The sequence below is a fragment of the Rhinopithecus roxellana genome, chromosome 20 (genome assembly GCF_007565055.1).
Source record: "Rhinopithecus roxellana isolate Shanxi Qingling chromosome 20, ASM756505v1, whole genome shotgun sequence".
Classification (NCBI taxonomy): domain Eukaryota; kingdom Metazoa; phylum Chordata; class Mammalia; order Primates; family Cercopithecidae; genus Rhinopithecus; species Rhinopithecus roxellana.
This window is the reverse complement of record NC_044568.1, coordinates 31,354,463-31,374,261: the sequence shown is the minus strand read 5'-3', so window position 1 is coordinate 31,374,261 and position 19,799 is coordinate 31,354,463. Positions and strand designations below refer to the sequence as shown.

The 19,799-nt window shown below is 44.6% G+C and overlaps 1 protein-coding gene across 1 annotated transcript; it reads right to left on the bottom strand.

Moving 5' to 3' along the window:
* Nucleotides 1-5,656: 5,656 nt before the first annotated feature.
* LOC115895180 (putative uncharacterized protein MGC34800) lies at nt 5,657-6,530 on the bottom strand. Its single transcript, XM_030924439.1, is given in 4 exon segments — nt 5,657-5,695; nt 5,697-5,726; nt 5,728-6,183; nt 6,414-6,530. Coding segments are annotated over 4 exon segments (642 nt in total).
* Between the last annotated feature and the right edge of the window lie 13,269 nt (nt 6,531-19,799).

The window sequence follows — 19,799 nt, the reverse complement described above, 5'->3', positions numbered from 1 at the left end:
AGAAGGAGCAATGTAATAATTTAGATGAGTAGAAAAGATTCTTTTTAAAGCTACCCATCCATTTTAATCACTTTTAACAGTCTTGAGAAAAGTTTTTAGTAATAAATGTAAAGACAATAAAGGCCACAATGTCCCAATTCTACTGGAGAATGCAAAAATCACAGAAGTTCTCCACATATGTGGAATAAAACCAGTCTGTGTCTGGGACTTCTTTTTAAATCTTGCACCTAAATAAACTGATGCAACTTGTAGATGAATCATACACATGTCCTCTTCCTTCTTCTTATCAAATATACCCACCCTCCTCTATGCTGCTATTACCAGCACATTTTAGGGAAAGTCTCAAGCAGCAAGTGATGCTGTGGTCAATTACTGTCAGACACCAGCTCAATATGTCAAACATGTTAAAACAAAGAGCTATTTTGGGCAAAAAACACTTTTTTAAAGAGACAGGGTCTCACTCTGTTGCCTGGGCTGGCGTGGTGCAATGGTGCGATGGAGCCAGCAAAGCTCACTGAAGCCTCACACTCCTGGGCTCAAGAGATCCTCTTGCAGCTGAGACTATGGGTGCAAACTACCACATCTGGCTAATTTTTAACCTTTTTTTTTTTTTTTTTTTTTTTTTTTTGTAGAGACAGGGTGAAATGAGACATACATGGAAATGTGCTATAAATCCTAAAGAATGATATAGTCTATTTTGGACTCTCATCCAACACTACCCGTCTACTACCTAGTGTGTAAAACCACTCAGAGGCTTACCTTACACCACCAAACAAGGAACAACATTCACAAGTACTTGCATGCTTTGTGTAGAAAGGTACAATTCATTCACATACTATCTTTGTTCATTCTTTCACGATTTTTGAATATTCCGAGAGTACAGTACTTTCCAGTTACAAAGGCACATTCATCATGAAGCTTAATTATTCTAACGTTTAAATAAATTAAGAGGCCAACCAAAGTTTAAAGAGAAGAGCTGTGAGACACTTCCTCTATAGAAATGAAATCTGTAGCATACATTTTCTATCTTGAAAACTTAGTTTTCCGCCAGCCTGGGGGGATGAGAAAGGGGCCAGAAGTGGGCACTGGGGTAGAGGAGAGAAACCACCAGATGCTGCAGGGAAAAAGAATGAGGGAGAGGGTGGGCAGGCACGAAGCAAGGCCAGTCCTCCTGCCTGGTCTCTGGGCCTAGGAAAGCTGGCTAGAGGCAGAAGGCAGGAGCCCAAGGCTGTGGATGTCTCTAGTGGGGACCTTGGGTCAGCGGAAGCCAGAGGCGCGCCTGAGGGCAAACAGTATCAGTCGCCTCCTTACCTTTGGGCATCTCCTGGTCGCCGATGTGCTGCAGGTCATGGCCCTCTTGGGCTCCAAAATCAGACTGAGCAGACTCCACAGCAGTGGGGTGTGGTGCTACTGCCACCTCCGCCTCCGTGATGTTACTGCTGCAGGGCGGTTCCATCCACTGCATCCTGGCCTGGCTTTGCTTGAGGCTGGCATTGGGGAGCAGCATGTTCCATCTGTGGCACCTCCGCTCCTGTCTGCCTTGGCCTGCACCTTTGCTTGACGATGCCTCATAGATTTCAGCGCTGCAGGACAACTCCCCAGACTCCCTGTGCTGGGCCTGCTTGGGGCTGGCATTGGGGAACAGCTTGTTCCATCTGCTGTGCCTCCCATCCTCTCTGCCTTGGCCTGCACCTTTGCTTGAGGATGCCTCATAGATTTCAGCGCTGCAGGACAACTCCCCAGACCTCCTGTGCTGGCCCCGCTTGAGGTTGGCATTGGGGAACAGCATGTTCCATCTGCTGTGTCTCCGCTCCTCTCTGCCTTGGCCTGCACCTCTGCTTGCCACCGCCTCATAGATGTCAGAGCCGCAGTACAGCTCCGCAGACCCCCTGGACAGACCCTGCCTGGGGCTGGGGTTGGTGCCCAAGCAACAGCTCAGCGTGTTCCCCATGAGGTAGCCCAGCTCCTCTCCAGCAGCTTGGGCCTTCCCTTGCTTCCAAGTCTGCAGAGCTCAGCACTTCCACCTCTTCCCAACAAAGGCACGCTGGCAGGGCCAGCCCCTGGCTATGGGGCTGCACCCCACTAGCAGCCCACACCCCGCCTCTGCCGCCTACCCTGAGCCGACTTGTCTGCAAGGGTCTCTTGGGAACCTGCTTGCTTTATTTAGAATGGGTCTAGATGCAACAAGCCTGAGAGCTGTGATTGCGGAGAAGAGAGTACACAGGGAGCTCCTCCTTCTTCCACTGCTTCCCACCAACTGAACGAGGTTGCCCTGCCAACTACCAGAGCCCCCTCCTGGTTCCCAGGAACCAATCAGGCCCAGAGTCCCCTTCACGCGCCCCCAGCCCCATTGTGATGTGGGAGCCTAGGCCCGTGGCTCACCAGGCCCCGCCCTGCTGGCAGCCCCGCCCCCACCTTTCATTCATTGCTGGCTGCTGGGAGCTTTCAGGTTGCTCCACTGTGAGGAAGTTCCTAGAGATCATCACTTTACAATGAATTATACTAAAATTACTGTAACCAAATCTGCTTCATGCATTATCTGACATCCAAAGAACGCCCTTTCCCCTGTGGCCTGTGAGGTTTTTAGAAACTAGAGAGAGACCCAGGTGTTTTCAGAAAAAGTGAACTCTGTGGTGTCAACTTATATTTTCAATACATATATAGACTCAACATATATATATTCAATTTACATTTTTGGAAAATAACACATATTCAATCAAACAAGAGTAATAGGGGAAATTTCCTAAAATTTATGCATTAAGTACATCACATTTTTCTAATTATCACTTTGATAGAGCAACTTAGGATCTATGGTTTCAGCAAACGAAGAGGCTTATATAAAAGAAAACCAGGCCAGACGCCATGACTCGTGCCTGTAATCCCAGCACTTTGGGAGGCCGAGGAGGGCGGATCATGAGGTCAGGAGATCAAGACCATCCTAACACGGTGAAACCCTGTCCCTACTAAAAATAGAAAAAATTAGCTGGGTGTGGTGGCACACGCCTGTAGTTCCCGCTACTCGGGAGCTAAGGCAGGAGAATCGCTTGAACCCAGGAGGCAGAGGTTGCAGCGAGCCTGGGTTGTACCACTGCACTCCAGCCTAGGCAGCAGAGTAAGATGCCATATCAAAAAAGAAAAGAAAAGAAAGCCACCACGTAATACAATATTTTAAATGTCATTATCATTGCTAATTTTTTTTTTTTTTTTTTTGACAGAGTCTCACTCTTGTTGCCCAGGCTGGAGTGCAATGGCACCATCTCGGCTCACCACAACCTCCACCTCCTGGGTTCAAATGATTCCCCTGCCTCAGCCTCCTGAGTAGCTGGGGTTACAGGCATGCGCCACCATGCCCAGCTAATTTTGTATTTTTAGTACAGACAGGGTTTCTTCATGTTTGTCAGGCTGCTCTCGAACTCCTGACCTCAGGTGATCCACCTGCTTTGGCCTCTCAAAGCGCTGGGATTAAAGGCGTGAGCCACCGCGCCTGGCCATTGCTCCTTTTAATTAGCAATTACTAAGTAAATATTACTGGGGACTGCTTTGTGACTATGGCAATTTATGTAATCTTTCTCATCCTTGGTTTATCTAAAAATGTGAATAACACAAATTTTATAAACTTGCTCAAAAAATTAAATGAAGGGAAATATAATACTCCTTCCTCCAAATACTGAACACTTACAAAATTACAGGCATTGTGTCTAGATTTATACACATGTACCATATGTAAGCCTCCTAACACCCCCATCTTTTGTAGGTGAGAAAACTGAGGCTCAGAGAAGTTAAAAACACATTCACTATCGTATAGTAATGAGCGATGGAACTGGCATTCAATCCAGTTCTGTGTGACCCCAAAGGTGGTGGATCATCTTAACAAAGACCAAGTTATACCTGGCACATGTAGGTACTCAAAATATGCGGATTGCCTTTTTCTATCCCCTCATGTGTGAATTTCAGTGGCTTTCACAACCTCAGAACAACCCTACACACCCTCCCAGGTTGCCTTTCAGTGGTTCCCTTCTTCTTGGGGATGATTAGGAATCTGCATATTTTGACTACTTCTTCAATCATCTCCTTATAAACATGTGTGGATAAAGCAATGAAATTTTCTAGGCCATAGGTTACTAACTGAATTAATTGTCTAGCTTATTCATTGCAAATTTGTTTGTAATACAATTTATTACATGAAAAAAATCACAGGATCCACTGAATTTGTGCAGAAAGATCCCAAACTCAACTGCAGGAACATCTTACTGACTACACAGAAAAACCAGCCTGGACACACAAAGCAAGAGTCCCTCCAAAGGCCAGGTGTGGGTGGTTCTTGCCTGTAATCCCAGCAATTGAAAGGCCAAAGTGGTGGATCACTTAAGGCCAGGAGTTGTAGTCCAGGCTGGCCAACACAGTGAGACCCTCTAGGGAAAAGTGAGGGTTGTCTGAGCTCTTTGTGTTCCAGAGGCCATTTTCCAATCACTTTTTTTTTTTCTTAAAAGGTTGGAGAGTTCTCAAGAACAGTCAGATTCACCTGAGTCCCGTGTGTTCAGCTAGTTTAGAACATCTCCTTGTTCTCTTGGGTGACCTGGCTAACGGACACTGCCTGCTGTGCAGGCTGCTGCAGTGCTTTGTCCAGGTTGACAATGGGAGGACTATTTTGAGCTTTTTTGCATCCCAGGGTACCCAGAGGGGCGGTGCAGCAGCCAAAACTTCCTGGGATGTGGGAAAAGCCTGTGTTCTGAATGATGGAAATCTCATTCTTCTTTACAGCAAGTTCCTGGGAGCCAGCAGCATCTTGGTTCCAAATATTGGGGTCGCCATTCATTATTCGGGCTGTCAGATCCTTCTAGAATGTTTCAGAGAACTTCAGGCCATCACCCCCTAGCAGAGCCATGGACTGTTCCACCGAGGCAGCTCGCCTTGGGGGAGGATGTGGGAGTCGTTTTTCCACATGTGAGTGCCAAGTGTACCTGGAGGTTGCCCTTGGTGGTGCAGGCCCTGCTGCAGATGGCACCGCTGACTGGCTTCTCCCCCGTGTGGGTGCCCTCCTGGATCTGCAAGGCACCCGCGGCGCGACAGGGGAGGGGGCAGCACCGGCGCGAAGCCCGGGCCCACCCCTCTCTTAAGTCCAGCGGTGTCCTGGATTCCCCCCGCAGCAGCAGGCCCTGCCCGGCATGATGGCCTCGCGGTGACCTTGAGCTCCATCTGTGATCATGGTGGGCCCGGCGCTGGAGACAGGGCACGGGTCAGTGGAGGGCCCTCCTCTCCGCTGAGGAACTGCAAGCTGAAAGGGGACCTTCCTTGCCAACCGGCGGAGGTGGCGGGGGCGGTGGTCAGGTCCCGGGTGCCTAGTGGCCACGGGCGGGCGGGCGGGCTGTCCAGCCTGTGGATCCTGAGCGCTATTCCCTGGGCTCCTCCAGGTTGCCCAGACCGGGGACTTGGGGAGGAAGCGCTTGCCCAGCACCAGGGCAGGTTCTGTGCCCCAGTCTTCCGCAGCGACAGGTTCGGCGCTGGCCCTTGCAGCGCTTCGCCAAGGAGACAGCTACAGGAGACATTGGCTGTGGCGCGATGCCGACCAGCGGGCGAGGAAGACGCTGCCAGGAGGGCTGAGGCAGAATAGAGCTTGGCGGGCTTGGCAAGCTTGGCGGCGAGCTCAAGAGGGGCCCTAGCCCCAGCGCTGAGGCGCAGACGCCAAAGAGGCTGCAAAGAGGCGCTACCCGCGACGCTGGAGGCAGGGGAGGGGGGTCGGTTCCGCGCTGGGAGCAGCCAAGGCTAGGAGTGGGGAGGAGCCGCTGGGGAGTCGGGGGCGCTGGAGGTGGCGCAGGTTGGGACAGGAACCCGGAGCCCGAGCCCGCGTGGTCGGCAGCGGCCCCTGCGGAGAGGCAGAGCGCCCGAGCGGGTTCAATGGGGGCAGCTCGCTCGGCCAGGGCGGACGCGCTAGGGGCTGAGCAAGGGCGGCAACGGCGGCGGTGCCTGAGGGCCCTGGGGCTGCGGATCTGCTACATGAGCTGTCTCTGGGGACCGTGCCTGCGTGGGGCCAGGAGCCGCTCCAGAATCCCGTCACAGCCACTCTGCCGCCTGCCTGCAGGCGCCCTGGAGGAACCGCGCGGGCGTCACCTGGTGCTCAGCGCGGTCTCCAGCTCCTGCTGCGCTGGGCACTGGGACCGCCGGCGGGGCCCAGCGCAGGTCCCCCTGAAGTCTCTGCTTCTACAGGCTCCGCATCCTTCTCCGCCGGCGTCGCCTTGCCTTCCTGTGCGGGCTCCTCAGAGACCACGCTCTTGGCCTGGTCGCTAGGCGAGCTGGTAGGAGAAGGTTCCGGATTCCTAGGCGGGTGGGGCCCTCGGCTGTGTGTAGTGAGATCAGCCGGGGCGGGGTTCCACGGCTCTTCTGCTCAAAGAAGTCCAGTGGCTGGAGCTCCGCACAGTTTCTCGCTCTAGTTCTCTGGCCGGCTGCTGCTCTCCACCTGCTGTCTGGGTCGTGGGGCTTCCCCCAGTGGCCTGCTGGGGAGTCCCTGCAGGGGGCAGCAGCTCCTTCTCCATCTTGAGGAGTGGGGCTTGGCCTGCTTGCACCCGGACAGGCTGTCACTGGTGCCTTTCAACCACCTACACACACCCATGTGCACACACAACAGCTCACCCTGTGACATGTGCATGCATCACACACACACATATGTTCAGACACAAGCTGGTTGTCTGAAAGATTAAACAACTCAGACAACTACCAAGAAAAAAAGAGTAGTCAGGGAACATCTCTGAGTTAACAGAAGGGAAGATAAGAAATCAGGTTGCTAGAATTGTTTACCTAATAAATATAAACCAAAATATACATATTTTAATACATCCAATGTTATAGCAAAATTCTACCTTATGCTCCAGCATCCCTGCCTTCAGACCATCATTCAGAACATGGTGACTCTCCGTTTACGCTGAATTCCAACGGTACTGGAAATTTCTCATTCACGGCAAATTGGAAGCAGCGATCACAAATCTCACTATCTATATTAAATAGTCACACTGTCAGGAGATTGACCTTCAGTAGAGACGGAACTATTTTATGTCAGAATATGGTATACTTCTGACATGATTTTAGTTCATAATGTTTAAGAAGCAAAGAAAAGCCAGCAGTTACAATTCTTTAAACTTGATTACTTCAAAAAATATATTCATCCTAGAAAATTCCCTTGTATGGATTTCCTCAAAATGCTGAATATGTGAGACATTGCTTCATTTAATTCTCCTTCTTTCTCTATGTAATGTATTTTAGAATTCTACCTGTTAATTTATTACTGTTTTATGTTTTTCAAATTACAAAGAGCTATCAGTAACCAGTATTAAAGAGTATTCCCCAAAAGGCTACACAGCCATCGCTAATCTTTTAAAGAACAATGATTCACTAACAGATGGTATTTTGACATTCCTGTTGCTCTATGATAATTACCTTAAAGATACATTTCTGGGTATCTCATTATCATTATGGATAAATGGTTCCAATTTTTAGTTGAGTTACTCCACCTCATCAAAAAGTGAAAGATAAACGAGGAAAATTATTTCATTTTAAGAAGGTTAAAGAGGTTACTTGCACGTTTAAAGAATCATTTGTGCTTTATGCAAGTTTGTTCATACAGAAAAATCAGAACAATATTTGTTAGGGAAGATGATGATAATGCCATTACTCATGATGACACACAGTGATGGTGAGAAGCAACTGAAACCAGAAAAAGACTGGAAAAAGGGCGAGGGGACACCACTCCTTAGTTTACACTTGGCAATAGAAGCTTATTAGCTGAGCGTTTATCCTTAACTCATCATCCTGAGACTTTTGTTTCTATAAATCAAAATATACTATAATATATTGGTTCTAAACACCCGTTAAAACAATCACACTAAATAATTAACATAATTTTTAAGAAAAATGGGATAAGTGAAAAATATGTGAAGGCAATTTAAAGAGAAATATGACAGTCTTATTAAATGACATACTTATTTTATAAAGTGTTATAAAATATTCATCTTAACTTGTAGTATTTCTGTACACTTTTACTTGACGTATTTTGTTAAGTCAACATGTGAATCACAAAATACATAAAATCTCCTTTCTCTTAATGATTTTACATTGACATGATTTTATTATACTATAGGATGAATATTTATGCCTTTACCCCAAAATTCATACGTTGAAACCTAACACCCAGTGTGATGGTATTTGGAGGTGGGTATTTGGTAGGTGATTAAGTAATGAAGGTGGAGTTATAACAGTTATCTAATGTGATATAACAAATTTTCCTAAAATTCAACAACTTGGTTGAATAATTTTATTATCTATCATGGTTGCCATGGGTCAGAAATTTGAGATCAACTTGGCTGTAGAATTACGGCTTGAGATATCTCATGAGTTTTAAATCAGATATTAGTCAAGGGTGACATCACTGAAAGACTTGACTGGGGTTGGAGGATCCCCTTGTAAGATGACTCAGTTACATGGCTATTGGCAGGAGGTCTGTGTTCCTTTCCGCCTAGACCCCTCCCTGTGGACCCCTCTGCTTGAGTATCCTGCTTGAATTTCCCCCAGAGCTGGGAACCTAACACTCCTACTCAATTTTTTGAAATAGTTTTAGTAGGAATCTTACTAGATCTTCTTTATACACCTGGTAAAATTTTGTTGTGAATTCATGTGGTCCTGGGCTTTTTCTAGTTGGTAGGCTTTTTATTACTGATCAGTATCAGAACTCATTACAAGTCTGTTAAGGAATTCAATTTCTTCCTAGTTAAATCTTGAGAGGTTGTAGGTTTCCAGGAAATTTATCAAATTCTTCTATGTTTTCTAGTTTGTGTTTGCATAAAGGTGTGTGTGTGTGTGTGTGTGTGTGTGTATGTTTTTTAAATCTCAGGATTTTTGCATTTCTGTGGGGTAGGTGATAATGTCCCTTTTGTCATTTTTTATCGCGTTTATTTAGATCTTCTCTTTTGAATCTTGGATTTTTTCATTGGTCCAACTGGCCATCTATTAATCTTATTTATTCTTTCAAATTATTTCCCATTATTTTCAAAGATTTTCTAGATTTATTCCTTAATTTTATTCTTTACCCTAAAGTCAATCAGGAGCAGGTTAATTTCCATGTAATGGTATGGTTGTTAGAGATTTTCTTAGTACTCGTTTCTGTTTTATTGCACTATGTTTTCAGAGTGTGTGTGGTATGCTTTTGGTTTTTAAAATTTTGCTCAGGATTGTTTTATGGCTGGATGTCTGTTCAATTTTAGATTATGTGTCATGTGCAGATGAGAAGAAGGTATATTCTGTTGTTTTGGGGTGGAGAGTTCTCTAGAAGTCTATTAGGACCATTAGGTAGGTGTTAAGGTCTCAAATATCTTTGTTAGCTTTCTGCCTCAATGATCTGTCTAATATTGTCAATGGGGTATTGAAGTCTCCCACTATTTTTGTGTGATTATCTAAGTCTCTTTGTAAGGCTGTAAGATCTTGGTTTATGAATCTGGGTGCTCCTGTGTTGGGTCCATATATATTAAGGACAAGTTTTTTTCATTATGTAATGTCCTTCCTTGTCTTTTTTGTTCTTTGTTGCTTTGAAGTCTGTTTTCACTGAAATTTGAATAGCAACCCCTGCTTTATTAGTTTTCCATTTGCTAGGTAGATTTTTTCTCCATCCCTTTATTTCAAGCCTATGGGTGTTATTGTATCTGAGATGGGTCTCTTGAAGATATAGTTGGATCTTGCTTCTTTACCCAACATGCTACTCTGCCTTTTAATTGGGGAATATTTAGTCTGTTTATATTCAAGTCTGTTTTGTGAGGCTGAAAGTAACACCCAGCATTCTCAAGTTTAACATGGGAGGATTCACTTAGCCATGAGTTTGCTTATGTTTACAGTTCAACCATTTTTCATTTACAATCACTGTGTGCACAAATACAACTGTAAATGTAAGTCATTTATGTGGAAAATAACTCCTGTTAGCTGTGCAGTCTGAAGCCAGTTATTTAAGCTGCCCATACTTGAATTTTGTCATCGGCAATTTAGGAGCACAGTACCTACCCCCACTGGCTGCTGAGAGACTAAATGAGATGTGTCTACACTGCCTAGCAGATGGGGAGTCTCAAATGATAGCTCTAAGACAGTAAGAGGAAAGAGAGTGGGAGGGACCCTGGTTGTTGTCCACTCACTCAGACGTGTGGGCAGGCTGCCTCCCACGACTCCCTCTCCCTCTGTACATCCCTGGCTGCAAGTGGTCCCCAGTTGAGTCCCTCTGCCTTGTCCCCTGGGACCTGACTGCAGAGACCGTTGTCCCTTGCCCCTTGCGAGCTCTAGGAGTTTGGCAGATCTAATGAAGACCTGGTTTTCAGTTCTGCCTGCTCTAAACCTTGATTTCCTCGCATGATGTAAACCTTGATTTGACCACAAGTTAAAACTGAGTCATCAAATCTGAAGCTACGCTGTGACTGCCAGCCAGAGTTCTTAGAAGATTTCACAGCAACGTGAAAGCTCTTCCAACCTGCCCCTGCTTCTTAAAGTGTCTGCTAGACAGAGTGACTTCCTTCCAAAGTCCATGCCATATTCTGCTTTTCCCTGCACAGCCAGCAAGAAAAAGCCAAATTAAAAGTCCCTCAGGAGAACGACAGTGTGGATAGATCGCTGTTTGGGAAACAAGGTCAGTCTGTGGTATTCAGAGTGGCACATTCAGCATGTCAGACACGCCAGGTGTTGCTGCGTTCACTTGATGATGATTACATGAGGAGCAGCATTCTGAAGGAAGGGTCTGCCCAGCCACCTGCAGCTGATTCATTATTTATATACAATTAAAGGTCAGGGTTCAAATGAATGCTGGCATCTGGGAAAAGTCATTATTCGTGTATGGATCAGACTGAATATTTGTCATTTCTCTGGTGACCTCACATATTACCTGTGCCTTGAGACTCAAATTACGTTAAGCAGAAGAGATGCTTTAACTCTTTTATTTAGTTTAATTGTTGATCATATTCCACTTTTTTGGATTACCTGGGCTCTTTTAAAATTAGCTGTTGCTTCTTCTTCATGTATTAAAACAGGAAAGAAGGGAAATCTCCTTTTAGAGCATACTGCATACTAAAGATGAATGCAAATGTTTTGACTATGATTCTTAATGACCCACTATTACCATAGTAGAAAACTCAGTACATTAATGCAATACCTCTTTTCACATCATTACTCCTATTGGAACTGTTACCAGGATAATAGCTTGACGTTTAGCTATAGATTTAGGTAGCAAAAATGCATTCTGTCTCCCTGATACCTCTATTCACGTAGCATATTGACTGTTTGCAGATCAATGCAATGACAGTCTTTTGGCCTTGTTCTTGAGGGCTCATCTGCTGTCATAACGGAGAGAATAGGATTTCATCTTCAGTAGGTAAATTCCGGTTAAGTGTCTCTTTTAAGTTTAGATGTAATCCATGAACTAGAATGTCAATTATGTGTCCAGTGGAAATATTTATTGGTATAGGTATTTTTTGAAAAGCCTATTGCTGCACCTTCAAAGATCTTAGACACAGACCCAGAAGACAGTGATTTTCTTGGCTTCTTTCTATTGAAACCAAGTAAGTTTTCATTGAAACTAGAAAAAAATAACCAAACACAGCTGCCCTTTTAGTGACTGAGAGAATATTTGAGCTCAAGTTTGGACTAGAAAGGTCTGATCTGAACCTCCTCACGATGTAGGAGCAGAGAGCCCATAGTCTCCTTTGGCTTATCTTAAACTTGCCTGTCTGCATGCATGGGAATCATACAATGTAGTGTAGTCCAAATCCGCTTTGTTAATTTGGAGCCATGACTTTCTAATGTGTGCTAATTTGGACACATGGATTTCACAACCCAAGAAAAGTGGGATTGCCATGGAAATTAACTGCATAAATAATATTACAAGGGGTGAGATATTTATCTGCTAAGACAGTGGATTCAGCCATTTTGAAGTACACAGTTTTACATAAATAAATAGGATGCTAAATGGAAATATTTTGTTCTGTTTATTAAAACAGGACTTCAAGAACGTTTTGGAAATTATCTGATTAGTAAATGTTCTTGTGGACATTTGAAGGCAATAAGACCTTGCTTCTTTAAATAGATCCTATTAATTAAAGACTTCCTGCTAATTCAGATAGACCATTTTCCCTAATTAGTCTCAATTTGTAAGCTAATGTTGCTTCCATTAGAAACAAGACTGGAAAATATGTTTGCTCATTTATCAAATGCTTGAGTTCCTCTTCAGAAAAAGGCACTATAGTAGGTGCTTTGAGGGAGAAAAAAGAGATGAAGACCCTGAAGTTACTTAGAATCTAGTGGCAGAGATTTGAAAGCATGCACACCCCCAGGGATAGCCTTTCCTCATCACCTCCCCACCTTGCTCTCCCGGTCCCCCCATATCATACATTGGGCAGCCTCATTGATTTTCTCCCTAGTCATTAGGGGGCTTCAATGGAACCTTTCCACTAAGACTCTTATCAAAGCCCTTCATCTTCCTATCGCTCCCCAGTCCCACTGTCACCCTGATCACTTCTCTGTCCACATGACAGATGGCCTAGTCTATGTAGTTGCTGGGCCTCATCCACGGTGACATTCACCTCTGCTGCATTTCAGCCCTGCACTGCTGGCCACACCTTAGCATCCTCACAGAGGCTGCTCCTCAGCTGCTGCTGTATGCTCCGGTATCTCAGGGGACAGTTCTTCCAGCTCCATGACCTCTGCTTGCCAACCCATTGACATGTGCGTTCCCTGATCTCTATAGATATCTCCAAGCCCATGAGCCTTTTTCTGTCTTCATGTCCTTCCGTCCTTCCTAGATTTGGGGGGTGAGGAGAGAGGAGGGAGTGGAGAGGTGAGTTCATTCATGCTAGGTCACACCTTCAGCATCTTCAAGGGATTATATCTTTGTTCTTCTGCCTAAACTCTCCAGCAAAATCCTGAGGCTAGACCAGCCCTGTCATCCATAGTCCTAAAGGAGCTGCAGGGGACCGAGGTGGAAAGCCTGTAGCCTGTCGCCACACTGCATAGCCCTACCCCATAGCTCCTCTGCAGTTTGGCAGCCGTATTAGTTGTCTGTGGTCCCCTTCCTCTCCGATTCTTCTGAGAGGATCCCTCACCTCCCCCACACCCTCCATTCTCCAGAGCCCCTCACCCCTGAGCCCACTGAGGCCTCAGGAGTGTTTGCTCCAGCCTAGAACCACTTCTGAATCAACCATCTTTCCTTCCCATGGGTTCAGAAAAGGAGGTTTCCCTCCTTCTGTTAGAGGAAGCCCCTCCATATCGATTCCAGATCCATCAGCCTCAGTCCCCCAGGGTGGTAACTTTGACCATCTCCTCTTTTTCCCTTTATCCTGTTTTCTCCTGCCAGACCGCTGCTCCCTCAGCCTACAACCCATGCCCAAGTCCCTGTCCCTCAGCCCTCCTGTTTCCCCTCTTCTTCTGCCTTCCCCTCTGGGCCAGGTGTCCTTAGAGTGGCCACCCATCCTGGCCCTTACTGACCTTCAGAGGGCACCAAGCCATCTCTCCAACCCTCCTACCCCTCTTCTGCCCTGCAGCCTGCTGGTCCCTCCTTTTTATTAGAACCACTCACTGGCCTTCCCACCACTCTCCCTGCCCCTCCTGCCTGGCCAGCCATGCTTGAGCCCTTCAATACACTCTTCTGCCTCCACCTTCTCCTTGGCAGTGTAGCATGCCCCAGGGCTCCCAACCCAGCCTATGCCCTTTCCACTCTCTGTGTTCTTGCTGGTGAGTGTTCTCTCTCTCACTGTTTTGTTTTGTTGTTGCTGTTGTTGTTTTTTGAGTCAGAGCCTTGCTGTCTTGCCACGACTGCAGTTTAATGGTGCGATCTTGGCTCACTGCAACCCCCTTCTCTCAGGTTCAAATGATTCTCCTATCTCAACCTCCTGAGTAGCTAGGACTACAGGCACATGCCACCATGCCTGGGTAATGTTTTGTATTTTTAGCTGAGATGGGGTTTTATCATGTTGGCCTGGCTGGTATCAAACTCCTGACTTCAAGTGGTCCACCCACCTCGGCCTCCCAAAGTACTGGGATTACAGGTGTGAGCCACCGTGCCCAGTCTCTCTCACTGTTTTAACCACCACATGTATGTCTGTGCCTCTTAAACCAGTGTATTCAGCTTGGCCCCTTCTCAACGGCAGATTTCTCTGTCTAAATACATTTGACCTCCTTGTCTGCAGGTTCTGTGTCCACAGATTCAACCAACTGCAGATAGAAAATGTTCAGAAAAAAAATTCAATGCAACAACAAAAAATAATGCAAATAGGCTGGGCACCCCTCCACTGCTGTTGTATGCTCCAGAGTCTCGGGACACAGTTGTACAAGTTGCTTAAGGTCTCGCTTGATTGCCCAGGCTGGAGTGTAATGGTGTGATCATAGCTCACTGCAGCCTCGAACTCCTAGGCTCAAGTGATCCTCCTGCCTCAGCCTCCTGAGTAGCTGGAACCACAGGCTTGTACCACCACTCCCAGATTTATCTATTTATTGATTGATTGACTGACTGGTTGATTGATTGATTAACTGAGACAGGGTCTCACTGTGTTGGCCAGGCTGGTCTCAAACTCCTAACCTCAAGCAACCCTCACACCTTGACCTCCTAAAGTGTTGAAATTACAGGTATGACCCACCATGTCTGGCCTATATCAGGGACTTGAAGATCTGCAGATTTTGGTATCTGCTGGGGGTCCTGTAACCAGGACTATATCTGCCATCTCCACATGGGTGCTCCACAGACACCGCAACCTCAGCATGCTCCAAACCAAGCCTGCGATGTTCTTTCAGCTCACACACCTTCCCTTTCTTCTCTTTTTACCACATCATGCGATTAACCAAAAAATGCCAGTTCTCTGAGAGGCCCTAGATGCTTCACTAGCTCAGACTTTCATAGTAGCTTCCTGAAGGGGAGCTCCCGCTTCACTCTGGGCTCCCTGAAATGTATCCACCACACTACTGACATCGATCTCTTACTGCACAATTGGATTGTTTCCATGTGTTTGACAGTAGATATCACATATAACTGCTTTTATTTTTCAAGTTATTTCCTTAAGATAAATTTCCGGGAGTAAGATTACCAGTCCAAAGGTATAACAGTTTTATGTCTCCCATTAAATATTACTCTTATTTCTCAAAAGAGTTTTGCCTGTTTGCACCAACGGTAATGTTTAAATGTACCAATTTTATCAGTATCGCATATTAGCTTTCTAAATTGTTTTTCTAATTTTAGTAGGTATAAACTGTGTTTTGCAGTTCTTTGGTTTACATATTAATTGAACATTTTTCCTAATATGTTTTATTAAACATTTTTTGCCCATTTATCTACAGGGACTTTTGAAGTTATTCTTTTATTTGAATGAGCTCTTTATCTGACGGTAGATAGTGAACCTTTCTGGTCACATTTAGTAAAACTAGCTTTTCTCATTCTGATGAAATGTCTTATTTTTCATTCAATAGAAATTTTACCTTTTTCTGCAGTTGAATCTGTCAATATTTTCTTTTGCCTTTTTGTTTTTTAAGAGAAAACTTTTAAAACATTGAAATTACCAATATTTTAAATACCAAGGAGGCAACGTGATGTGATAGCCTACCAGATCTTGACCTTACAAAAAGCAAGTTGAAAAGATGAGTTTAAAAGTGCTCAGGAGGCCGGGCATGGTGGCTCAAGCCTGCAATCCCAGCACTTTGGGAGGCTGAGATGGGTGGATCACGAGGTCAGGAGATCGAGACCATCCTGGCTAACCCGGTGAAACCCTGTCTCTACTAAAAAAATACAAAAAACTAGCCGGGCGAGGTGGCGGGTGCCTGTAGTCCCAGCTACTCAGGAGGTTGAGGCAGGAGAATGGCGTGAACCCGGGAGGCGGAGCTTGCAGTGAGCTGAGATGGCGCCACTGTACTGCAGCCTGGGGGACAGAGCGAGACTCCCTCTCAAAAAAAGAAAAAAAAAAGTGCTCAGGGATGAGTATGAGGCAGAAATGTCACCCCCAGCGCCGCGTGTGCAGCCACAGACGGTGCACAGCCTTCCCATGATTATTGTCCTGGCTCCCTGTGTCCTGCCATGGATTCCCCTTAGCTCCCTTTGTGCTTAATCGGGGAGCTCATGCGATGTACAAGGGGTTGACCTTGGAATAGAATCTTGGTAGAATTGGAATTTTCATCTGACACCAACTGCATTATTATTTGAGTACTGATTGAGTTAGTAGAAATCACCACGAGAAATATCATCTTTTCATGTAATTTTGCATTCAATTTTGAATTGACAACAAAAAAGGTGAACTCTCTTAATACATTTGCTAAACCTTGTCATAACATCAGCAGACCCTTAGGAAACATTTTCTTCTCTGCTTATAAGACACATACACATAGATGTGGAGCCAGTAGAAAGAGCAGCTTCCATACAAACTACTTAGTGAATATCGCTGGTTTCATTTTGAAGCACAACGCGTTGGACCTAGCCACACCTGCCAATCTCCATCTTTACCAAAGAAATATAATAGACACACTGAAGATATATCATGCAGAACTGACATCATTTAGAAATATACTTTTTTCTTTTTAGAATATATTTCTGGTTCATATCTGCAAATTTTACTTGTTAAGGTATTTAACAATATTTTACATTTTTTTTCAGTCTTCACAGAAAGTACTGTAGAGCTAACCATGTGGATAAGCTTCCTGGCCCAAGAGATTGGGTACAGATTCTATAGGATCAAATTGAACTGGCCAGAAGGAGGTTTAAAAGACGCTCAGGTATGACTAAGGTGCAAAAAAATAATTGGAGAAGCACTTATGAATTCTTAGACTTTATAAAGTATAATACTTGGCTCTAGGTTATTTCAGTGGCTTGTCTTTTGAAGGAAATACTGTGTATAATATGCTGTGATTTGATCTCTTAAAGTCTTACTCAAATAGATTTTGAAACTCACCTTCAGACTAAATAGCAAAAATTATGTCAGGACATTTGCTTTGAATAGCACAAGTGAAAAAGATTGCTAATCTCATTTGTGGCCTAATGCTCTTATATATGAAAACTGGATCTCTCTTTTATGATTTGCTTCTGTTTGCCTATTGATTTTTATTTGTTTGGATCTGCATGACTTTATAAAAGTACAAGTTGCTTCAGGTTAAAAAAAGAAGAAGAAGAAGAAAGAATCTCTTCTACAAGCAGTTAAAGGGATTTTAAGGCGGGTGGTGGTGGTGGTGTGCAAGTGTGCTTGCACAGATTGTGTGTGTGTGTTTAAAACTCTGGGCTGGAGCTCTGGAATTATTCTTCCATGAAAAGTCAGCACCAGTTGAATTGCGACTGTTCAGATTTGGTCACTGAAGTCTCAGCTTCCCCAAAGTGACAGTGGGGGCCAATGTAGTAGTGAAGAATCCCTGTGTAGTCAGCTTTCTCCTACCAAATAAGAATGATTATATCGAGGAGGCCACAGATCTCTAATTTCATCTAAATTAGTGTAGCCATTATGAAAAGCAGTATGGAGTTTCCTCAAAAATTAAAAATAGTTGGGAGGTTGAGGCAGGAGAATTGCTTGAGTCCAGCAGTTCAAGACCAGCCTGGGCAACATCTCCAGATGTTTTGTGGAGATAGAGACCCTATCTACACACACACACACACACACACACCACTTAAAAATTAGCCAGACAAGATGGCACGAACCTGTTGTCCAACCTACTTGGGAGGCTAAGGTGGGAGGATCGCTTGAGCCCAGGAGTTTGAGGCTGCAGTGAACTGTGATTGACCACTACACTGCAGTCTGGGTGACAGCGAGACACTGTTTCTTAAAAAAAAAAACATAATGGGGAAATTCTGTAGAAGGCTGTTCTCAGGGACCCAGAAAGACTTTGCTGGCAGTGGATTACATGACTGAGTAAGAAACACAGTTTAAATGTTGTTCTGGTGCCTTCTTCATGCTGCATATTTTACACATAAACACACCTTATTTTCCTTCTGTCATCAGATGCTGAGAGCGATTATTGTGAGTTCTGGTCTCGATGCCCTTTCCCTGTCCCACCAGCAAAGAGGCACGCACCCAGTAGGGATATGCTGCCACATCCCTCTTCTCTTTCCCACAAGCAGACTGGCCAGGGAACACATCCTGTAACCATGTCACATTTCTATTAATAATTCATATCACAAATGCCCATTTTGCCCATTTCTACAGGATGAGATCCAAGCCATAGCCTGCTCCCCACCCCTCCCCTCCTCGAGGAGCCTCCACTCACTTGGAAGACTGCACACTCCTGCCCCTTAGACATCAGAATATTTGATGTTGAACGTTATAACTGTTGACCGCTGGTTTAGATGATCTGCCCAGATACTTGTGATTGGCACCATGGCCCTTCTCTTCTGTGTTCCTAGCAGAAGTGTCACATAGATATTGCACAACTTAAACCTTATTTATCATATCTAGCTCCATTCCTGGAATGAGGTAGAGACTCTGACTCCACAAGCTAATTGGCTACCACTTAAGGAAGCCTGCACTGCCTAAAAAAAAAAAAAAAAAAAAAAAAGTAGTGCCCCACACAGATTTGAAAGGCCATTATGTCATTATGTGAATCCAAATAGAAATTCATTTGGGGCTCTCATCTCTCATCACATGGAATAATCTTTATAATATAACTCCAATGATTCCTTTTCCCTGGTATACATTTTTTTTTTTTTTTTTTTTTTGAGACGGAGACTCACTCTGTAGCCCAGGCTGGAGTGTGGTGGTGCTGAGCGATCTCGGCTCACTGCAAGCTCCGCCTTCCGGGTTCACGCCATTCTCCTGCCTCAGCTTCCCGAGTAGCTGGGACCACAGGCGCCCATCACGACGCCGGGCTAATTTTTTTTTTTTTTTTTTTTTTTTTTTTTTTTTAATTTTTAGTAGAGATAGGGTTTCACCGTGTCAGCCAGAATGGTCTCGATCTCCTGACCTCATGATCTGCCCGTCTCGGCCTCCCAAAGTGTTGGGACCACAGACGTGAGCCACCGCGCTCGGCATTTTTATCATTTTCATTAGATGATTTTTCTCACAGCTGAAATCATAATATATTAATTTTGTTAGATCTCAGAGTAAAGATGTCATTGCTGTTAAATGTTTATTGGACTTGCTCAATCTTTTCCAAACTTAACAACTTGATTGTCACCAGGGAAGAAAGATTGTGAGCTCGTTGTTGCAGATAGATGTTATAATTAAATTTGAATAATAAAACAATGCTTTTCCTCCTTGACTCTCGGCCCCTATTCATGCAGCTAGCATGTTCTAATTTATATACAATCATCTATTTTTTTTTTTTTTTGGTTATATGTGTTCTGTTCTTACTAAAGCACATAAAAGCATAGGCCCATTTTTTCAAAGGGAAGATAGCTGAATCACAGATGGAAGATCAGTTTATACCCCACACCGATCTTGTTATAACTAAATGAAAAGCAATTGTACATGTAAAGAAAGTGGCTAAAATATAGAATGAACTAGAACTCGAAGATTTAAGAAATTAGCTCATATTCATGCATGTGGTATCTCTGGACTATTAATAGCAAAGAGATGAAGAGCCCAGACATTAACCAGATTCATGTCCTTGGCATTGTTATTTACTAGCTGTGTTACCTGGAGTGAGCTTCCTAACCTCTGTCTCACTTTCTCACTTTCTGCATTTGTTAAGATGGGCAGAACAACAGACCCACCTTGTAGAGTTTCCTAAGGATTCAATGACACATTGCATGTCAAGTGCTCAGCAAGCCTTTAATAAATGGTGGATATTTTCATGATTATGATTAATATTGAAGGATTTTTAAAATCCTAGGC